This window comes from Nothoprocta perdicaria, unplaced genomic scaffold, assembly GCF_003342845.1.
Source record: "Nothoprocta perdicaria isolate Ctin4 unplaced genomic scaffold, notPer1 scaffold_50, whole genome shotgun sequence".
In the NCBI taxonomy this organism is placed as follows: Eukaryota; Metazoa; Chordata; class Aves; order Tinamiformes; family Tinamidae; genus Nothoprocta; species Nothoprocta perdicaria.
The window spans coordinates 1218303-1240907 of record NW_020455755.1 but is presented as its reverse complement, the minus strand read 5'-3'; the positions used below and the strand labels follow the sequence as shown (position 1 = coordinate 1240907).

Sequence of the window (22605 nt, the reverse complement as noted above, 5' to 3'; positions counted from 1 at the left end):
ACTGCCCCTGCTCGGCCCTTCCCGAGCTCCGCCTGCCGCTTCCCTGCCCTCTGGAGTGTGGCCTGTGGCCGGGCAGGCCCGGAGCGTTAGCCGGCAGCTGCCCTCCCTCCTGCCGCCCTCCCCTCCCGAGTCACATCCAACTGTGCACGGCGGCTCCTGCCTCTCCTCCCGGCAGCCCGGGGGTGCTGCCCCCCCGGCAGCACCGGACGGACCTGCTGGCCTCGCTCACCAGCCGTGGGACGGCGGCTTCCGGACCTCATAGCAGGGCGGTGAGGCACCGCTTGGCCTCCGAGAGCTGCCCAGCTCCTCATTAGACTTAGTCGCTTGCAGCTGCGAGTGCGTGACCCAGCGGCCTGGGAGGTAGCCCAGGTGCCCACACTCCTGTCCTCGTCCCAGCCTCCCTCGTCTCGTCCTCCTGCCTTTCCACAGGACCCTTCTGCAGCAATTTGCTGCACAGCCCAGCTACGAGGAGCCCCACGCAGGCCCATTCATCCTGTGCCACCAGTATTGACTCCTCTCCTTCCTGCAGCATTAGAGAACATTTATCATCTCCAAAATGACTAACTTCACCTCTCCTGGGAAAGGGAAGGTTCGCTTCAGTACCGATATTTCCTATACCCAGCCCACAAACCTGCCTCGAATCACACATGATGCTCTGGGAAGAACCCGGGGGCTTCGGTTTCTTGAAGCACCTCAAGCCCCCAAACAGCCGTATCGGAATGAGAGACGAGCGCAGCCTTGGCAGCTCAGAGAGCAACAAGCGAGGCCTCTCCTCCTGTCCTACAGAGCACAGCACAGTCAGGAACAACAGCTGCCTGTTTGCCGAGGCTTTAGGAGCTTTTGGGAAGTGTTTTCAAGCCTTTCTAAAGAGATTCAGAGTGAGGAATGCTTTTCTTGGGAAATTTAAGCCTTTATTAACATAACCATTTCTGGGAACCGAAGCTGAGGGAACAAAACCAGCTATCACAAGATGTGAAACGGAGCAGTCGTCCGCATCGCCAGCAGCAGCCTTTCCGAGGGACTAGAGCACCCGACACAAACCACTGGATAAGGGTCAACTTCTGATTTGGAAAATGCCTTGCTTGGAGAGGGGCAGCTCTCCAAACAAGCTTGGCTTACAGAGATGGTGCAGGATGCACGAGGCCGCAGGACTTACCCGAGCGGAGCTGCAAGGATTGCTCAGTGGCCGTGGAGCTCCGGCCCCTCGGGGCAGCGAGGCAGGGCCCTGCCACGGGGGGCTGCTGGAGAGGTGCCCCTGCTTCATCCCACACCTCCATCCAGCAGCTGCATTGAAGGAACCTGCAGGATTTGAAGACCCGAGTCATCTTCAAGCTGTAATTAGCTGCCCACTTCCCCCACCCTAATTATGCAGATGAGGGAGATGGCAGAACCCATCAACCTCCGTAGGAAGGAAGGGACTGCACCAGCCCTTGCTGCGGTGTCACTGGGCCAGGGTCCCTCTGTCCTGGCCACCCAAGGGAGCTGCAGGGCCTGGGAAGGTGGTGGCGCAGCAGGATGAGCATTCAGGGAGCAGCTCCATGGATGGGGAAGACAAGGGCAGGGTCCAGAAAGGGGCTGGCTCTGGGTCAGGGCTGTTGGGAGCCCAATTAACCAATTAAGTGGAGTTAAATCAGGTAACAAGTGTGTGATGGCAGAGACACCTGGGTGCTAGCAGCTGGTCTGGCCCAAACACCTAACTGTGTCCTGAGGTTGTTCTCCCATTGGCGGGAAACAGGACCCAGATGTTGTGTCCTTTAGAGGCAGGGTGTGGCTGGTTGTTGAGAAGTGCCCCTGTCCGGGCGAGCTCTCGTGGTGGCGGGAGCTGCATCCGCGTGCTTTGGTGGGGGACCCTGCAGCAAGCAGGCGCTGGGGGGCACTGGGGCCCTGTTCCCGGTGCCTGGGGCCCGCAGTCCTGTCCGTGCCGCCAGGGCTGGGGCGCTGGCCTGAGGCGCGCGGGAGAACCCGCCGGTGCACGGGGCTGCACGCGGGCCCCGCTCGCGAGCGCGGCCGGCCAGGCTGCTGCCCCGCGCTGCCGCTGCCGCTCGTGGGCGCCGCAGGTGGCCCAGCCCGGGGCCGGCTCCCTGCCTGGCTCCTCGCATCCTCTCGTGGCGGCCGCGCCAGGCGCAGCCCGTGCGGCCGGGCCGCTGCCTGCAGCGCCGCTGCGCGTGGGCACGAGCTGCGGGCCGGGAAGGGCCGCGGCACCGGCCCGACACCGGCCCGGACAGCTCTGCGCGAGGCGGCCGCTCGCTCCGGCTGCGCTCAGCTGCCTCTTACATAACGAAACCCTCTCCAAACATTAACTCTTCCCGGCCGAGAGCTGCTCCAGTGCAATGCGAGGCAGGGCCGCCTGGCACAGGCGACTCGGAGCCGCTCCAGCCCGCTGGACAGCGGGGACGTGGAGGTGGTTCCCAGCTGGACCCTGTGCTGCCCAGTCCCCCCGCTGCTGCCCACGGCCATCGGCACCGGGACCAATGTGTCCGATTCGGTGCTACTGCTTCCTGCAGCGCCTCTGTGGAAGAGGCTGCAGAGCCGGCCTGGCCTGCCCCATGCAAATGTTGCTGCCTGCACCAGGAACCGCCGTATGGAAAGCAGCAGAGCTCTTCCCAAGCAGCCCCAGAGCAGGAATGCTGCAAAGCTGCCGTGGAGCAGCCGGGCCCAGGCGCCCGCTGTGCATGGGGCCGGGATCCGCCGCCCCCTCGGAGCCGAGATCCGGCTGTGCGGACGTGGTGCCGGCACCGGGGCCGCTGGCAGAGCCGCCTGCGCAGGGCTGACAGGGAGGCTCCTCGCCGGCGCTCCACTCATTTCTAGGAACAGCAAATTCTCGTGCCTTGAAAGCACCCTGCTCTGCGCTGTGAGCTCATGGGCTTCGCTCTGCGTCCCGGGCAGCAGCAGAGCCACCGAAAGGCAGCTGGCATGCAGGAAGCAGCGAGGTAATTTGCTGGCTAATTTCCCATAATGAAAGCTGAGCTACGACTAAGGAACTGAGCAAACACAGGCCTCGGATTCAGCGCTTCCTAGAAGAAACCCTTGGGCTGCCGGGCCAGGTCCTTCCTGCCGCCCCCGCAGCCGGCTGTGCTCTGGCCTCAGGATTCCCGGCCATCCTAAGGCAGGTGCCGAGGTAACAGTCCTGTTGGGCTGTGTTGTTCTGCCTCCAGCCGCCTTGTCTGAGCTCCTCCTCGGCCATGCTGCCTCCGAGGGGGCAGCTTTGCCATTGCCATCACCATCACCAGACCGTGCAGGGGAGGCCGAGGTGCTTCCCAACCCTCCGGTGTCCTCCTGCGCCCACTGCCCGCAGGGAGACAGGCAGAGCGTGTCCTAACCCCGTGTGCTGCCCGGCTCCAGCGCAACCTCCTCCAACCAGGGCTTTGCTCTCCTTGCAGGTCGGCGCGGGACGCGCTGTGTGAGGCAGCCCGGCTGCAGCGGGACGCGGCGCCGCGAGCGTGGGAGCAGCGCACGTCCTTCCTCAGCGTGAGTGTCCCGCTCTTCGCCTTGCAGTAGCAGCTGCTTGAACAGGGATTTCCCCTGCTCAACCAAAGCATTTTATTCCTTTGAAAACACATTGCTCCCTTGTGACCACAGCTGGGTGACTGCAGAGGAGGCACCCAGAGCTCTCAGCTACAACGGATGTTTTTGTGGCAGGGGCAAACACTTGCAGTGCTGGCCCATGGTGAAGGAGCGGCTCAGGGGGCTGCCGGGAGGGAACAAGCCACAGAGGAGCCCGTGTTATGCCCGTTTAGTTACCACGCTGCCAACATGTGCCAGAATCCTGCTGGATTCTGCATCACCAGCTGTTGCTGAGACCTGCCAGCCCTTCCCAGAGCATGGCTGGGCTGTGGGAGCCAGAGCCAGGGCATTCCAGCCATCTCAGAGCCAGGTGCAGAGGGCTCGGAATTACCTGGGACACGGAGCAGCAGCTCCCATGGGATACGGAGCAGCAGCTCCCACCTCGGCACGCAGGAGCCTCCCCCAGGGCCCTCTGCAGCTGGAGAAGGCCAGGGTGAAGGTGACTTGTGAACTGCGGACACTCCTGCACTTGTCCCTTTGCTGGTGGCTTCTCCACTGGCTTTGGAGATGGTCTAGAGGAATGGGGAAGGTAAAACCAAGTGTTAATTCTTCTTTTGCCATCTTTTCTTTTTTTACACCCTGCTATTGAAATAGCAGGAGTTCCTAGCTCTTGTCCTTGCTGGGGTCTGTGGTGGAGACAGCCAGGGCTGGGTGGCTCAAACAGGAGCCCTTTACGGAGTCTCCTGTCTCCAAAACGTTAGTCAGTCAGTAGAGCAGCAGGAAGGGAGCTTCCCTTATTCCAGCCGCTGCTTTGGTTTCATCTCAGCTTCTGACATAACCAGGTCACTCTTTCCACAGTTTCCTGGGCTAGATGAGGGCTGATTACTGATCTAGATGGACATGACTCACTGTCTTTTCTAATGAACAGCCTTCCTATGTTTACGTGCCTTGGCGTGCATGTAATAAGGCAGTGGGATAGCGCTGGGGAGAGGGCAGGAAAGATGAATTGCTGGCATTTGTGTCCAACCCGAGATGTATCTCACCGTCCCCTTGGACTCCAGCAGTTGTGAAATTGCCTCTTTTGAAAACAAATTCAACAAACAACAACTCCTCGACACACTAACAGAGGAGACACGCTGCCCAGGCCCACAGATGGGCCAAGCCCTGCACGAGTAATTGGTGCTAATAACGCTGGGAGAGCTTTTGTTGGGATGTGGCCACAAGTATTTAAGGAACCCCGAGCAGGGCCTTGCCCTGCAGGGCTTTGCAGCAGGGGCTGGCCTGGCCGCCGCGGGTGAGGCGGGTTCTCCTCCTCGTTCCCGCAGGCGAGGTGTCCTGGACAGCCGCCCCGCTCACGTGGTGCCACTTGTCTTTTGCAGGGCTGAAGCGCAGGAAGCTCTTGCTGTTCCAGCACCGCCAGGCCGGACAATCCTTCCCTTGGCTGCAGGTCACGTTGGATCTCTTCCCATAATGGAAGCGTGAGTGCCAGGATCCTCCATGACCTCCAGAAGCCACAACTCCTTACCGAGAACTCTGATGGCTCCGCGAATGCTCTCCGAAAGCGCCCTTGGGGGCATTGCCCAAATCACCCCCTCGCTCTACCTGAGCAGGGGCAGCGTCGCCTCCAACCGGCACCTGCTGCTCTCCCGGGGAATCACCTGCATCATCAACGCGACCATCGAGATCCCCAACTTCAACTGGCCCCAGTTCGAATACGTGAAAGTGCCTTTGGCTGACATGCCCAACGCCCCCATCTCCCTGTACTTCGACAGCGTCGCTGACAAGATAAACAGCGTGGCGCGGAAGCACGGGGCCACCCTCGTGCACTGCGCCGCCGGCGTGAGCAGGTCGGCCACCCTCTGCATCGCCTATCTGATGAAGTACCATAAGGTGTCCCTGTTCGAGGCTTACAACTGGGTCAAATCGAGACGTCCCGTTATACGCCCCAACGTGGGCTTCTGGAGGCAACTGATAGACTACGAGAGGAAGCTCTTTGGGAAGACGACGGTTAAAATGGTACAGACACCATATGGCATCATCCCAGACGTTTACGAGAGAGAGAGGAGACCCCTGATGCCTTACTGGGGAATTTAATGTGACTGCAGATGGGAAGCACAACAGAAGGGACTTGCTGTTCCGAGTCTACCAGACTGGAGACATCCCCTTCTCTTTCTACAGCCAACTTTGGTTCTTTACCATACAGCAGAACCTCAACTAATTCTCACCTCACTAACCCGCAAGGCCAACAGTCCCCTTCAAAGCATTTCTCTCTACAGGGACTCCCCCATCCGTATTTCTCTGATTTAGCAGAATAAGGCCTCCTTATAAGTTTATTCCTTTCATAAAACCTCTCTCCCTTTTTTAGTCAGTTTATTAGTGTCCTACAAGAAAAGGCCTGAAAGGCACTTGGCAGAGTTAATGAACAAAGTGACGCTTTGTGATGCGGTCGCCTGGATCTTTCCTTATAGCTTGTTTGCTTCCTCGCGAGGCGCCCTCGTGACGGGGGCCGGCGCGACCACGGTCCCGCTCCCAGCACAGCCTTTGACCAGGAGCCAGGGCAGCAGCCGTGCACAGCTCTGCCGCTCGCGCCGGCCTCTCCTTTAGCAGCTGTAGTTGCTCTCAGTATATAGTGTTTGAGATCCTCAGTCAGCTCTTCATCTGTATTAAAAGTTTAAAAGGAGTGAAGTCAGTCCATGTTGGCCACAAGTGAAATAAAATTTAAAAGAGTTCAAACCAAATAAATACAAGGTCCCTTTTCACTCATTCCATGCCAGGGTGGCAGTCCTGGAACATCCTTACACTTTGGAAAAATATTCATCTTTTCAGTGGGTGGAGAGTAAAGAGAGATTGTGTCCAGGCGTGGCTCAAGAGGGAAGCGAGTGGTGAGGAGCCCTTCCCGGCCCGGCCAGCCAAAGGAATGCTTAGGAAGCGCGGTGTGTAGGGCCACTTCCAAAGGGGCTGAGCTCTGTTTTCTAATACTCAATCAACCAGTAAGCTGGAAGTAGGTAAATCTGCTTGATTACTTCGCTCTAAGTATGGTTGTGACCTGCCTTAGCCCATTTCTAACTCACTTCATTATGTCCTCAAGGTTATGTTGCATTCTAGAATTATTTGACGCAAAATGGCCATCTATTAGACCTCCAGGACAAAGATGGCTCGATGGAGAAGGCTTTGCCTTGTTTTGCTCATGAGGAGAAGGATTCCAGCTTGGGAAGTGGCAGAAGTGCTCCGGTGGTGCATTCAGCAGCTGGATCCGTGTCCTTCACTCCCTCGTGGATGGGAGGATCTTGGTTTCCTTAAGGGATATGGCTGGACCACCAGGAAGACAAAGCAAGTTCAGTTCCCCGAGGAGACTTTTCTGCCCTTTGCTGCATTCCGGAGGAGGAGCACAGATTGCTGGATGCTGATAGCTATCTGATTTAACTGAGATTCTATACTTGTAAAAAAAAAAAAAAAAAAATCAATAAAGATTAAACAACACGTGTTGGCTTCCTATTCAGCGCTGTGCCAACGCATCTGGAATAACAGCGAGCATGGTCTAATTCTGATCAGTAACTTCATGCACATCTCAGATGTAATTTTGAAGAAAAAAGATAGTAGTAACCTGTTCCCGTCATTTGGCCAAGGTTTACCCTGTGTGCAGGTGTCCCACAGCTCTGGATTGTTCTCCCAAGAGCTAGGCCACGAATGTGGCTTTTCCAGAGTTTGTTTCTTCTGGAGTCCGAGCTGAACGGCCAGTATCGTGGTTTGAGGAGTGCTAGAGATCATTAAAGGTTTGAGTCCCGACTCAGCCACAGTGCCAGGCTCGCAGTATAGGCAGGCTTCTGGTTTCCCAGACGGAAAACCACGAGACTGCAATCAATAGAGTCATCCCTGATACAAAACCATACGAGCAGCCTCAGCCGCATTTGGATCATTAGTAAAACCAGACGTGACAGGAGCAAGTTTAGATGAGGATGAATTTGCTACAGACTTGATAAGCTCCGACCCAGACGTTTGTTTTCCTATTTCCTGCAAAGGGTTTGAGCAGGGACTGGGCAAGCGCCACTTGCTTAAGGCTGCGCGCGGGGAGGAGGCGGCTGCTTAGCAGCTTCCCGCTCCTGCCAGGGGCCGGCGAGGCGAGCAAGGGGCTGCTGCCGGAGCGGGCGGACCCTGCCCGAGGGCCGAGGCCGCCGGGCGCAGGCCGGGGCTCTCCATATGGGACTCTTCGAGGCACCAGGGTCACCTGGCGCCTCCGGTTAACCCCCACGCTGCGCACGGGCTTCGGTGCGAAACCGGTGCTGCACATCTCAAACTCACCACAGGAATCCAAAGCAGCCGAGGAACCTGGCCTGTTTCCCCCTGCAAGGCATTCTGCATATAAACTGCAAGTAAAAACCCCTGATATTCCAGCATAAGTTTTTTCTACAGTGATATCAACACACAGATCTCGGTGCCCTTCAAGACCACAATTACTTTTAGCTCCGGCCCGTGCTGACAGGGAAGTCTCTCCCTGCCGTTGCAGGTGATCAAGAACCAGTTTTGCCCACTGGAATTAAAGCAAGTTCTGCCACCAGCCGCAGGCCGCTCCCATTGCACAACCAGGGGCACTTGGTGCTCTGCAGGAGCCGGAGGAGAATAATACTCTTAATTCTCTGCTGCATAAGGGTTACATGTATAATTTAACGACATTTTTAATACAAAAAAAATGGAAGGTAAAAATTCTCTCTCTGGAGGAGGGAACTAATGTTCACAATAGGAAGCATCAACATTGCCTTTTAAACAAAAGGCAGGTTAGACACAGTTGCCAATAAAGCACATTATGAAATAAGGAATTCATTTAAACTACTCATTAGAGATTGCATTATGAAGAAGTGCAATGGCATTAATACTTACAGGTGCTTTCTTTCCAAGAGTTCCTTTTGTGTTCATTCCAAGAAGATCTTTCAGTCTGTGTTCTCCCCTCTCAAAGTCTACTATTTCATGCATCCTTAAGTCTATAAAGGCCAAAGAAAAGATAGCCCCAAACATATTAACTCTCTGCTGGCCACAGTGTCGTTCCAAGCCCCATTAGCACACAGCATTTTTATGATATAGCCACTCCACAATTTGGTCAGAAATGAAACAAGTTCTTTATTAAAAGCAAAGTTTCATGGATCTCAACAAAGGATTTAGAAATCATGGCAAGAACTAAGGGAGTAAACAACGTACTAAAAAGTCAATTATTAGTTTTTCTCACTGGAATTAAAATATCAGGAGCAACTCTTAACACAAACTGAACCAGCTCCAACTACTAACCACAAAAGCACTTCTGTAAGATAAATAACATTCACCTAGAGAGGAGAAAAAGAATCACAACATCAAGGGAAGTTTTCCAAACACTTCTTAAAATTATGACATTTGTATTTTAATATTGACAACTGGAAATAAGGACAGGGCTAGGGAGCAAAAAGATCTTTAAGAAAAAGCAGTTTGTAGAATAGCAGCTTTTACTGAAAAAGCAGATTTTGTTTCAAGTTTAATTACACTGACACGTAATTAGAAAACAGGGTCTTCCTTGGGTTTGCAAGAGCTTCTCCTCCTCAGCGTGAGGCTGAGCTGCACCGTAACTCCATAGTTATATCCCAGTTTTCCCGGAGGAGCTGCTCGAAACAAACCCGGGGAAGAAAAGCTGCTGTTGGAATGAGGATTCGAGTGGAATGTTTGACCCACACGCGAGCAACCGTCTTCATGCTTTGGACCAAACGGGTCCACGACTTGCAAAACAGGCAATTGCAGGCGAGGAGAGCGGGGCCCGGGAGCTTCGTGAGCGCCGCTCCCGCCCGGCAGCGCCCGCTGAAGCGCCCCACAGTGCCACACGAGCCGCAGGATCGCTCCCAACTAAAGCCCTACTTAAAATAAATTAACCGCGCAAATAACCGCTTAAACTCCAAATATACACAAACATAGAGAAAAGTAGTTTTCCATAGGTAACCCCAAGGCAGATCCGGATGACATATATATTAATAAGAAGAACAAACAAACAAACAAAAGCAATCCTCAGGTTCTCACATTCTCCCAGCGCACAAATACATCCCAAAGCAGCGTTACATTTATAAAATGCAAAGCAACCGAAAGAGCAGGCGGAACGCGGGTTAACCCGCCCGCAGACCGGGCCCGGGAACGTGGGTTGCCACAAGGTGCCTAGGAAATCCCGTCACCTTGGATACAGCTTCCAAGGACACGGGGCCGCTGGTCTGCAGCGCAACAGCCCAGATGGCAAATGCAACAGTGAGTCATTCAGACGACACGGGTATGCAAGTGAACTGCTCTCCTGCTGCAGTGCCCTTCTCCGTGTATCCCATGCATTCCATGCATTCCATGCATTCCATGCATCCCGTGCTGTCCAGGGGTTCAGCAAGGGTCTCTGCTCGCTGCCCCGTGCCGCGGAGCTACACGGGCCGCCACACTTCACTAGGCTCTGCTGCAATTAGAATTGTAAATGGCTACTCCTTATTTCCATTTCCATTCCAGCCAAAACACACGCTAGGCTCATCTCAGAGAAGGAACTCACTTGCTTAGCAAATATGTTACAAAACATCACTAAAAAAGATTTTTATGACGATACGGCCAGTGCCGTATTTGAAATATTGGTTGTTTTAAGTATCATATTGCAGCCAGTTTTATGTGTAGCATTTTCTTTCAATTAAAAAAAAAAACAAAAAACCCAAACTATCCTAACCAAGTGTCCAGGAACTGTGGTGGAAACCCATGCTAACAATAAACTACCTTTTCCAGATACGGTATCTTCAGAAGCGATAGAGTTTATGTCAGCAGAATGCTCAAAACTGCTTGAGAAGCCTCCTTGCGAGCAGCAAGACCAGGCGTTTGCGGAGGTTAGGCAAAGCTCACAGCTTTCTGTCACTCAGCAGGCAAAAACTAACCTACTACCTAGGTAGACCTCAAGGATCGGTGGCAATGCTGTCAGTCGTGACACATCCAGCAGCTCCAACCGTGGGGAAAACCAACACGTGCAGCCCAAAGCTACGGTGCAGGCGACCAACTACTCCACAGCTAACAGAGGAAACAGCAATCCAAGAGCGGCTGCCTTTTCCTGAGAATTACTGGGCAACCGAAGGCGGGCACTCGCTGCCACGCTGCTGAAACCCGCCAGGCGATTAGCCTGAGCTCGCGGCTGCAGGCACACGAGGCTTATTTTATTAATGAGCCAATTTCAGGCAGCGTGACGATTTTAATCTGTGTAAATAAGGGCCAGACACCTAGCACTCTTATGAGCCAAAATTCTTTCGTTTCATGTAATTAATAGTTTAATATAACTAACCTTTTTATTATATAAAGGAAGCATCATTTTTCTTTGTAATCTCCTTTTCAGCAAATAACCATTGGTCAAAGTCTGTTACTCACAATGGAGGCAAGAACAGCTGGTATCTTTGCGCAGAAGGAAGCTTTTCTAGGGCTCTGAGAAACTTTAGTAATTCAATGAGTTAAAAAGTAAGTTGCCCTAGGTGCAAATACATCACTCTGTTCACTCCCAGCTGAATAAAACCGCACAGCAGGAAGGCTCTTAACAACACAGAGCTCCCACTGGATTTAAAATTCTGTAGCTAGCACTGCATTGACTGCACTGTCATCTTGATGTTGTATCTGAAGGAAAAAAAAAATAAAGGTGCTTTAGATTTATAGGTGACACTTGGCGATCGCCTCACAAAGTAACCTTGAACTGTCCGGAAAGGGGAACCTACCGCAAGCAGCCAAAGGGCAGCGTAAACCGACTGCATCACGTACTGGCAGTTTTAAGAGTAAAAAAAAAGAAGGAAAAAAACGTTATTACGAATAGCACTAGGCTGCACCAGTCACCCCCAGCAATCCCATCAAGCAAAGCACGTTGACATACAGGACGGATAACAGGTACGGCAGCAAGCGCTCACTAGCAGCGACATCCAGTTTCCAGCAGCAATGCAGCCCCACAGCACCTAAGGGTAAGGGGAAAGGCAGAACAAACCACATCTACAGTTTGCGACACCCCGAGACAGCATTTGTATAATATTTACAACAGAAGAGCAGAGATTGCGAGTTCTAAAACCCAGCTGCCTGTACTGAAGAATTCAGATACAATAGGGAAAATTTCAACAATTTTTCCGAGTTCTGATTCCCCCATATTAACCAGTTATGTGTATGAGTACAGTGTAGTTTTCTATACAGAACAGTAGAAGTATAAATACACAATGACTCCCTGCAGTTCAATTCCTAAGTCAACAAGTCATTTTACCTTGAAAGTTACTGTGGCTTGTGCATTGCAATAGTATAGCAGCAAATATTTAAACAACATTGTCCATATACCAAAAAAAATAACGAGAAGACTTGTTTGCACATACATATTTCAAGTATTTAAGTGGTCATTTCCATGCAAATCTGTCCAATATTTCAGTTTTTCTTGGAAACTAGGTATAAACTCATCCTCATCTCAGAGGTTTATGCACTTTGATTAGCAGACGGGTTTCATACAAAACTAACCTACATTCAGCATAAGAAAGACTGAAATGCCACATTTTGTGCCACAATACATTTTTTTTTCCTGGTTATTTCTGAAGACCTCAAAATTCAAGTGAAATTCTTCACGAGGAGCTTGTATATTTGACCACGGCTTTAACCCATTATTGTACAAAGATCAAAGCCAAACATTTCAAACACTCATCACGGTGCCAGAAAGCCTTTCCGCTTATTCTATCACATTATTGCCCAAGTGTCCTACATTATTGGAGCCTGATAATCCATCTTCAGAGGAACTCCCTTCAGAGCAAGTCTGGCAAAATGAGACCTGGAGGTTTGGGCTCCACACAGTTGATCCAGAAATTGGCACAGCTTGCATGGTACTGGTGCCCTCCGTAAGCCAGCTTAAAGTTATCCGTTTCTGAATTAAAGGCCTAGAATAGCAAGAATTGAAACAAGTGTAAGAGTCTCATCTACTCCGTGATACACAAACTAGAGGGGAGAAAGGATATTGCAGAGGTCTTCATCCCAGAATGATATAGCATGGAAGAGCCTGGACCCTCTCACCCTGAATCTCATCTGCACTTGCAGAAAGGAAGCACCCACGAACAATATTTTATGCTAGTCTGCAGAATATTTGCTGATGAACAAAACTTCCAGCCATCAGACCTCATACCTCACATCTACTTTTTCTGTAAGAGTCTGTATTAAAAGAGCATGATCTGATTAGTGTTTCCACTTGGTCTGAAACCTGGGAGTTAACTCACCTTGTTTCATGCTCTACTAATTCTCCTACATAGCCACAGAGAGGAAGAGCCTGTTCTGCCAGCCAGTCTCTAGCTACTGCTTTTATTTCCCTGGGTCAGACTTTGCTGTGATTTAGTTTTGCTGTGCTTGGGATCAATGTTACCTTCTATGTTGAATGTCGTCCATTTTCTTCTATTTAATGAACCTGCTTTTACAAAAGGAACTTCAGAATAGGGTGTGTAAAGAGATATGTTGCTGGAGGAGACACTGCTTAGAAGTCATGGCAAAAATAAATAAATAAAAGCCTAGACCCTCTAAGATATGGTTGATTTTTTGCTTTCTTTATCCAAAACGAGTATGATTAGCAGCTGTTACTACTTAAATATATATTTAATGCTTCATGGCTACTTATTAAAAAGATATTCTATCTCTCTTCCTCATGATCCCAGCTTTCCTCCATATATTTCAAAAAACGACACTGCCTACTGCACACAGCCAAAAGCTCAAATTGGTAGCAAACAAACTGAGGTTTCCCACCCTCTGCAACAGACACACGGGCAGCTACAAGCTACAAACTGAGCAAGTCTCTGCGGTGAATTTTCTGCCACACAACAGAAGTAGCACAAAACCAGACCGCTCTCCACAGGAGACGAGCATGCAGACAAGACAGAGGGGAGGCTCTAGAGCGTGTTAGTTGGTTGGATCAAGTATTAACAGTCACAGAAACGACTGGGAGGAGTCATGATTGGTACAATTGAGAATGACAGCTGAAGGCTGCTCAGCAATTCAGCCTTCCACACTCAGCTAAGAGAATGATTCTATAAAGAATGGGTTTTTACAGGTTCATACTTTTCTAGGAAGCTCTTCCACAGGTTTCTCTTCTTTCTGAAATAATGTTGAAACCAAAAAGTCAACAAAACTGCTAGTAATACATTAACGGGTTGATAGTACTCTGCACATATCTTGGGATACCCTCCCAGCTCTCCTAACTGTAACAGTTCCCCTTTTGCCATGATCTTCAGAGATGCATTTCATTAACTAAAAAAAAAAAAACAAACAAAAAAAACCCTCTTTAAAATATTTTTATTTATTTTTGTTAAGTCTCACTACCCCAGGTTCTTCCCCATCCTAAACAGTTAAACTCTTCAAACCCTTTATCCACAGCTGTCATTTCTCCCCAGGCCCAGTTAATGCAGGCCGTGGATTATTTGACTCCCATATATAGGTTGATTTTGCTATTTCCAGTTAAAAATTATAGTCATGAAGATTTGTAGATATACCCAACACTTAAACACAATCAGATCTAAATTAGAAACTTAGTTTGAGAACAGAGGCTACGATACTTACTTTACTCCTTGAATCCACGTTTAAGAGGCATACCCCACAGGCAAGATCTTGGGCATTTTTAATGCCTGGACGCAGCATACAAGACGAGAAATCTAGGGAGTTTTCATCTGGCTAAAAGAATAAGACGGGAAAATTTAGGCAGTTCCAGTGACTGAAGGATCAAACAAGCAGCACGGCAGAGACAACACATTGCATTTTCTCAAACTGATGCACGATTTAATCAAAACAAATAGTGTATATTTGCAAGTTTGCTATGCAATCTCCATGAACGTAAATCGTAACTCTCGTTCTCTTGAAAAAGGATTATAAAACACAGGAAAGAATTTGTAAGTTCTGTGTTCCCACATCAAAAAGGAAGAAACTTTTGAGGAAAGACAAAAGCAGCTGCTGTCACATTTCAGCTGCAGCGTGTTACAAATTGGATGAAGATAAACAGTGGAATGCAACAGCTATTTGTGCAGCTGCAAGGAAACAAGACATTGGCCAGCACAGCTTTCAAAAGTGGTATCTGTATCAGTGTTTATTGTGGTATCTGTATCAGTGTTTATTGTCCTGAATCCGTATTATTTCTTCCACACAAAAGAGCTGTAGTTATTCTTTCTGCACTATAAAACGGAATATTAAGGTTAGCCAAACCATACAAGAACTAAGGTTATCAACTGTTGTTGGTGTGTTGTATAAATGCTCACGTCGAAGAGAATCAAAGGTTGGGAGAATAAGCCTGGATATAACTGAATAAGAGAGGTAAGTGAATATATTTATTTTTCACTGTAGTTAAAGAAGGTCATTTTGCCCGTCGTATTTTCCGCAGCACGGACACAGAGTGCATGATATTTAACGGCAAGTTGACTTCTTATTTTCCATCTTGGTGCATCCTGCACCTGGCCCCCGGCACGTCCCGATTCCTCCGGTTCCTCTGAGCCCCTGCCCGCCTGGGGCTCCTTCCCCAAACCGCCCGCAGGAGCCGCTCGCTGTCCCTCCCTGCAACGCTCGCCCCGTTACACAGACTCCTCATCTCAGACCAGGTGAGCATTTCCTGGCAGTTTTGTCCAGAAATGGAAAGGCTATTTTGTCCATTGCAAGGACCAAAACAAACTTAGGCAATTCAAATCCAGAGAGAAGGGAAAATATCTTAGTTATCCCCGTGTTGCTCATAGCATATTGCCTACATTTTTAAGGCACTAAGACAACATCATGTTTGCAGGTGAATCAGAGCTAGAGAGAGCTTTAATCGTGATTCTACAGATAAATGCATCTCTATCTTGCAAAAAGAGATTAAAAGTAGTTAGTACACTGTGACATCTCTTTACATGCAATTATGGAGTTTCTTCCAGAAAAGCTATCGCTTATTTTGGGTCTTACCGTTAAAGCAGCAAGTGACATGAAGCTTATTAAGTTGTTCCACACTTTATCAATATCCTTTAGAAGCTGCTGGAGTTTCTCACTACACACAGCAGTTGCTTTGATACCCAATTCAACTCTCTTTGTTACTCTATAGACTTCAACAACCCCTGTTGGTATTAACAGAGTGGAGAATTACAGACACATTAATTGCAAGCACACGTTCCTTTAGCTGTAGCTGGGAAATAGCAGGGAACAGGCGTGGCACGTGCAAGGGAGTCAGGGATGTTTATTTCAAAAGTAATCATTACATTCATTTAGCTGAAGACTTGCTCATTATTTCAATGCAGGCATAGATTAAGCTAAAAAACAACACCAGGTTGGGAAGTGATCATATATTAGTATTTTCCAGAGGAGATCTTTCAATGGACATGGTAAATCAACACATACCTAATAAATATTCCATGCCTTGAGCAGACTGGATAACTTCAGTGCAAACAGATGAACTACTTATTCCATTTAAGGTATCATTTGCTTTCTTTATTACCTAGAAGACAAGAATTTCGTAAAATGGTTGCGTTATCTACCTTACAGTACTTACTACAAACAAGACTGCCACCAACACAAACCGTTTTAGTTTGCCTTTTGTATTAAAAAAAAAAATCCTTCATGACATGATTTTATACATTCATGTTGTTGTAATTCTAACTTGATCGGGTAAAAGTATGAACTTGCAAAACTTCAATGCATTCCCTCAAATATTTTCATTGCTAAAATAATACTTCTAGTGCATGCATGCTTTGGTATCTATTTTAATAAAAGCATTTACAGTTTTTGCACACACTCACAACTACTCTGGCTGTGAAATACCAGTATCAGCGTCCCTAACAGCATGCCTCGTTAGGTCACTCACAACCCAGGAGCAGCAAATTAACTAGTCACTTGGTAATTTAGGTAAAAGGCAAACTAATCATAAACGACAGAGAGATTAGCACAGCATCTTCAGCTGAGGAGGTGCCATTTCTACTCTGTGACAGCTTTTGGTTTAAAAAAATGTAATATACTTAGGCTGATTCACACCCTTCTACACTTACAGGGTCTGAAACACTGAATACAGTTGTACAGTGGAGTTTCAGGAGAGGGGACACACTTACCTGCAGGGCACTTTCCAAGCATCTTTGCCATTCGTACGCATACCTCTCGCTTTCCTGTTGGAAAGAAAAACAGTCTGAATCCTGTTCCTACACACTTGATCCGGCCAAAGGAGAAGCACAGAAGACAAGTGTATAAGGCAACTTTTTACAGGTTAGGTATAAGAACGCTTTTAATACCTATTTCCATTATTTTTAATTCTATTTGAGCATTAAAATTTGATATCTGGAAGTTAAAACTAGTTTCAAAAGAAAAAAGAAAAAACAAGTATGAACCAATACAAAGTTTGAATTGCACATTCCTACTCTAGACATGTTTGTTACAGTTCTACTGTTACCGAAATAGGGATTAGCAGAATTTAATCTGAGTTGTTTTACTATCTACTCTCAACATGAGTGAGAGAAGTAACTATCACACAGCCAAAAAAGTTAAGCCCTTTCCCAAAGCCAATAGTCTCAGAGCCAAAATTGGGATTAGATTTTAGTTGTAAACGAATTTTCAGTCACAAGCTTAGACGACCAGGTGAAGCTATTGTGACAGTTTCGGACAACAGGATTTCTTCCGTTTATCACAAGGCTTTGAAGCCAAGAAGGAAGAAGCCTCCTCAGTGAGCAGTTTCCAATCAAAGGATTTGATTGTACTCCGTACTACTACTGAGGTTGTTTTAAAATAATTCCCTAAATTAAAAATAGCTGAGGTCCCAACAGCCAGGATGCAGAACACCTTTAACACCACCCTGATGGACATCATTATTGACTCACTTGCCTTCCAGCCAATTCCTTACCTCCACTTCGCCAGTTAAGTCTTTGTATTTGTCTCTGATGACGGGCAAGGCAGGCTTCTCACTGAGAGTATTTGAGCGATCTCTAAATGGTTGCTCCAAAACTGGTAAAGGTGACGAGCGGCTTATCTCTCTGTCACCTAGGCTTAAGCTCCTTTTATGCGACCCTGTGAATGTCAGGATATAAACTAGTTATTCTGCTATGCATAAAGACAGCAATTGTTTAAGATGAATAGAGTGGTAGCTAGTGATATGCTACTACTCTAGAACAAAGCAATCTCTTTACTCAGTAAATTACGCAAATTTCCTCCTTTTTTCAGTTCTTACTTTCTTTGGCACAGTACATTTTTATATCCAGAAAAAGGCCTATTCCAAATACAATGAAAATGGTGAGAAGATTCAGCTTACTTCCAGTAGTCTTTGGAACAATTCCCACTGCCCACTTTGTAACCCAATTGGATAAATAAGCATTTGATCAACGTGCGCGTTACGAGCTTCTTCCACCCCAAACACGCCTACCTTGAACAGACAGGTCAAAGGTAGCCAGTTCACTCCTGATCATTTCCTCGCTAGACTTCATCTTGCCTTGGGAAGTCGCTACCAAGAAGTCAAACTTGCTGATTTTCGGCTTTTCGCTTTGGAATTCTCCAAAGTCATCTGCAGGCTCTTTCGGCAAGGCAGAAGAGATCCCGGGAGCAAGGAAGTCTGCCTCCTGATTGGCATCTCCTGCTGCTGCTGCATCCCGCGCTTCTGATGGAGGTCTCGCAAAATCGCCGAAGTCTCCGATGTCCTCATCGCTTGGACCGCTGGAGACCACGCCAGGGTCTTTGAAGTTTGCAAAGGCTCCAAAGGGAGCGTCCTGCAAAGCATCCTCGCTGGAAAAGGTTGTCACTTTGGAAACTGTTGTCATGGTAATGTTTTCTGAACTGCCAAACAAAGTCTCTTTCTTCTGAAGGACTGAAGTGGCTGCGGAGGATCCACTTCCCGAAGGCTGGACAAAGGAAGGGAGCTTCTTGCCCTGATGAATGTCGTCTTTGTCGGACCAGTCATAGCTTGCCAGGCTGCTGACTGCAGACCCACTGTTGTAGCTTCCAAATGGGGCACATTTTAAGTCATCCATATCTGAGAAAAACAAACCCCTGCGGTTAGGAGCTGGAGCTTAACAAACAGGATCTCTCTGCACTGCATAAGAATAATAGCAACTCGCCACGAGCCTTAAAGACCTGCAGAAACAAGTGCAGTGAATTGTTCCAGTGAGGCTTAAACTAGAGTTTGCAGAGAAAGGTAATCTGAAAAACAGCTAAGCATACAACTAAAAAAAGTCTGTTTAATAGATGTAAGCCTTTTTCTTAGAATGTTGTCTTATATTTTAACATGAAAAATCACCATCCTGTTATGAAGAGTGAAGAAACATACTAACTATATGTATATGTTTCTGACATGAATATTGCAAAGAACTTGTTTTAGCTTTTACATATGTACAAAAGTATAGAGAAAAGTATACAGTCTGCACAAAAAGTCTGGTTATTTTGCGGAAAGCTCCCAGCTTTTATACTCACCCAGCAATTATATAGGCCAATAGGTTCTCACAGCCACTAGTGGGTGTGAGAAACAGCCTGTTTGCTTACATGAAACCCAGCAAAGGAGACTTCCCAGTGAGCCAGGCTCTGCTAGGCTGGGTCTGCTGCTCAGGCTACTTATCTGTCACAGTTAGACTGCAACAGGGAAGGCATAAAGGGGCTGCCCAGCTTTCACGGGAGCATGAGAAGAACCCCCTTACACTGCCCCGTTTGGCATTTGTTTTCCAGCATTACCCGCTGTCCGCTCGGATTAGACTCAGCTGCTGCAGGTGCCCGCGGTCCAAGGGTCTCCAGGTGGAGCAAGCACTGGGCAGAAACGGGCAGTGCCGGCGCCGCATCAGCCCGGCCCGCTCTGCGAACGGGCCGGTTCGGAGGGGCTGGGCGCCAGGAACAGCACCCTGGGGCTCACAGGGACACGTGGAAGCAGGATGAAGCCCAGCTGCCCTTTGTACTCAATCTGGCCATGCTAACCTGAGGATTAAGCCCCATTAACACAGCATTTTTACCTTCATTTAGCCATTTTACCAAAGAGTACCCTGTGCTTTAGGCTGCTTTCCGGGCCTGACTCACATACATGGTTAAGAACCCTGCCCGTGCTAGAGAATAACGATCCAAGAGTTTAACGGCCACCACAGCGAAGGCAAGAGCCTCTCTGCACCGGGCCAGCGGGGCGCACTCCGGCACTGCGCTCAGGCACTGTGGCACGTGTCGCTGCCCTCGGGGGCACGCGGGCACCTCGCACACACGCAGCCAGGGGCCCACGCGCCCCCCGGCCGCCAGCTCCCTGCACGAGGGGCGGCTTCGGGGGCTCCCAAAGCCCCCTGCGTGCAGCTCCTCGCAGGACGATACCTCACATCTTCCCACACGGAGACTCAAGATGCTGTGTCTGCACCCGGATAGGCTGGAAACCTACCTGGCAAGTCTATGAGCTGGCATAAAACCTTATAGTTCAATTTATATATCTTACTCATTTAAATAGTTTTACTGATTACAAAAAATACTACTCGAGTGACTAAACTTTCATGAGAGTTTTACATTACAGGGAAAATGTGTTTGGAGACAAAATGTTCAGAGCTAAAGCAGTCCTAGAACAATTTTATGAAAAGTACAAATATAGGAGTGGAGAGGCAACTCTCCATAATTCAAGTAAACTAGCTTTTATAAGATTTTTAATTTAATTGAGAAAAAACAAGCAATGTCTGCTAGGACTTGCACTGAATTTATTACAACCTAGCTGTTTTGCATGGAGGAAGCAGAACCATCCAGTGTGAGAGCTGTGCTAAGAGTAACGGCTTATCTAGGCTCTTAATGCACCCGCGGTGTAATGAAAAGGGGAGAAACAAGAGTTTATTTTTCCCCCTGACAGGTAGCAGAGCCACCAGCCTAATGAGCAAAGCAGCAGTTTCCATGGGGAAAGCCCCCGAGAGCTTGGTGTGATGTGGGCATCTCTATTACTGGCACGAAGGTTGTTTTATTAAGCACAGCTAAGAACTGCTCTGGCAACAGCCACCTGCCTTGAGACCACAAATACCATTAATGAATTAAAAAAGCTCCAGTTAAAATACTGCAATTATAATCTCTGGTGTAATAAAAGCTTCATTTTACTGTTATTGCAATGCAATATTAAAAAAAAAAAAAGCACATGTATTAGTGATATTTTTTCAGAGCAAGAGACAATTAAGTGGGGAAACAAAAAGGCCTGATTCTAGCTAAGCATCATGCTTGGTAAAGGCTGATGCTACTGAGGAACAGCTACTGCCACTTCCTGCTGCAGGAGACTTTGGGTAAGAAAAGAATCCTAATAAAAGCTAAGCATCAATTTTGCATCATAGAATGAGCAAAAACTAAATCCATTCAAAAATGCCAAAAAGCTTTGCTTCCAGAATATACAATCTTTCTTGCTAACGTTAGGTTTTTTTTTTTTTAATAAAGATAAAATTCCACTTAAAAAAAAAAAACCCCACAAAGCAAAAGCAATCTGCCATCTGGTCTTCTTTCTCTCCATTATTTATGTATTTATTCCAAGGAGGATTAGTGTTCTAATGATCACGAGTGCGACTTTCAGCTCTTGCTGAGTCGGGGTCGGTCGGTGGCTTTTGGAGAGCACGCCTGGCACAGCCGGGGCGCCCTGCAACGATGCACGAGAGCCTTGGGACTCCCCGAGAGAGGAGCAAAGGGTTGGAAATATTTACCATTTACTTCCCATCTATTTTGAGCTTCCAAGACCATATTCCCTGCCTGCTGATCACTCAGGAGGAGCCACAGCTTGAGAAGTCGGCACTAGAGCTGTTGATGAGAGGTAGAGGGAAACTTGCCAGGAAACATAAAGAAAACAGGATGAAATACAGATAAAACACTGTTCCTGGTGATATCTCATCTACAGAAAAACTCGACATACTTCATTTGAGCCAACTACAACCACTCGCTCCAACCACCACGGATTAAGTTATGCCTGGAAGCAGTTTACAAACTGGAGTTGTCTGTGTCAAGGGTTTCATCATTCAAGAGGAGCCTTGGACTGCATGAGGGATACGCGGCAGAAAAGACACAGATGGCAATTCAGAAGGTGCGAGATAGACTGAGTATAAGGGGGCAGTTTCCCTTTCACCCTGCAGGTCAGAGGCGGCCCAGGTGAGTGCTGAATAATGCACTTAAGCATAATTAAAATAAAGGAGAATGGAGAGAAACACCTCCATGCCTTGTGGAGGTAGGAAATCCTGCTAATTATCTCTTATTATCAGGATAAACAAAGCTTCACAGCGGAACAAAGCCCCTCTGCGCCTGCACGAGGCACTGGAAACCGCTCGCTTCAGCCCTGAGAGAGCTCGGCGGGCGTTTGGGAGCGCTGCTGTGTGCAGCCGGGCCCTCCCGCTCGGCCTCCGCTGCCGACCACAAACACACGCGGCCACCTTCCCTTCTGCAAACCCTCAGCAGGAAACGTAAGTGCTTGAAAGCCCTCGTCACAGCGAGTGAATTTGACTGTCAAGCCTGGGTGAGCAAGCAGCAAGATGGACAGTCATGAAGAGGCCTCTCCTTCCTCCAGGTATGGTTAGCCCAGCAAGTACCAGTAACGCAGCCTTACAGAACCGAGTCTCTCAGGTTTATGTTCAAGGCTTTGGTTTCAAAAGCCTTAGGGCTAATGTACTGGTTCTCTAAAATGAAAGAGCTTTTTGTCTCCAAGTCTCTCAAGATTGTTGCAAAGAGGAGGAAAAAAAAAAAACAAATCAGTCTTCTCATCTAGTTTTGCCCCAGGGCACCGAGGTCAGAAAGTGAAGTTTGCCAGGACACAGCATTTGCTCGTTAGCCCACATCTCAATTATTTCTAACTTGTTACTTTGTCTGCTAATTTGACAATACCCCAGCCCCGTTAATGGCCCAGAGCTTGCAAGAATTCAAAGTGACACAGTTACATAACACAAATTTGCCCCTGTCATTTGTGTTTGAAAGAGCTCCAACATCCAGTAAGGCAGGGCTTTCTCAAGAGAGGCCAAGGAAGCAAGGCCCTTTGAGGGTATTCGTTAACTCACTCCAGATTAGCAAAATAAGTATCAGAATATTGTTTAATGGCTTCCTGCCCATACGGGCCCAGCTAGTTATGTATTTTCCCAAGGGCCCTGGTCACGAGGCCACAGTGCAACTGGGCAGCCTGCAGGTGAGGAGACAAGACAGAGCTGGGGATTTGTG

General features: G+C 48.4%; 2 protein-coding genes across 2 annotated transcripts in view; one reads left to right on the top strand and one right to left on the bottom strand.

The window, feature by feature from the left end:
- The first annotated feature begins 3397 nt into the window (after window positions 1-3397).
- On the top strand, window positions 3398-6800 carry DUSP14 (dual specificity phosphatase 14). The gene is made up of 2 exons (XM_026047984.1): window positions 3398-3468; window positions 4884-6800. Exon 2 carries the CDS (start codon window positions 5002-5004, stop codon window positions 5596-5598), a length of 597 nt encoding a protein of 198 aa, XP_025903769.1. The 5' UTR covers window positions 3398-3468; window positions 4884-5001; the 3' UTR covers window positions 5599-6800.
- A 2241-nt stretch (window positions 6801-9041) lies between these two features.
- The window catches only part of SYNRG (synergin gamma), a 32557-nt gene continuing 18993 nt past the window's right edge, over window positions 9042-22605 (bottom strand). Inside the window, exons 16-23 of the mRNA XM_026047884.1 lie at window positions 17861-18463; window positions 17345-17508; window positions 16563-16616; window positions 15859-15955; window positions 15430-15578; window positions 14068-14178; window positions 13570-13605; window positions 9042-12407 (exon numbers count right to left, since the gene is read on the bottom strand). Of these exons, the coding sequence (XP_025903669.1) occupies window positions 12276-12407; window positions 13570-13605; window positions 14068-14178; window positions 15430-15578; window positions 15859-15955; window positions 16563-16616; window positions 17345-17508; window positions 17861-18463 (1346 nt within the window). The 3' untranslated portion in view covers window positions 9042-12275. The remainder of the gene's footprint in view (window positions 12408-13569; window positions 13606-14067; window positions 14179-15429; window positions 15579-15858; window positions 15956-16562; window positions 16617-17344; window positions 17509-17860; window positions 18464-22605) is intronic.

What these genes read in the sequence shown, in the direction of transcription:
- DUSP14 (XM_026047984.1), top strand. Translation starts at nt 5,002, where the DNA reads ATGACCTCCAGAAGCCACAACTCCTTACCGAGAACTCTGATGGCTCCG.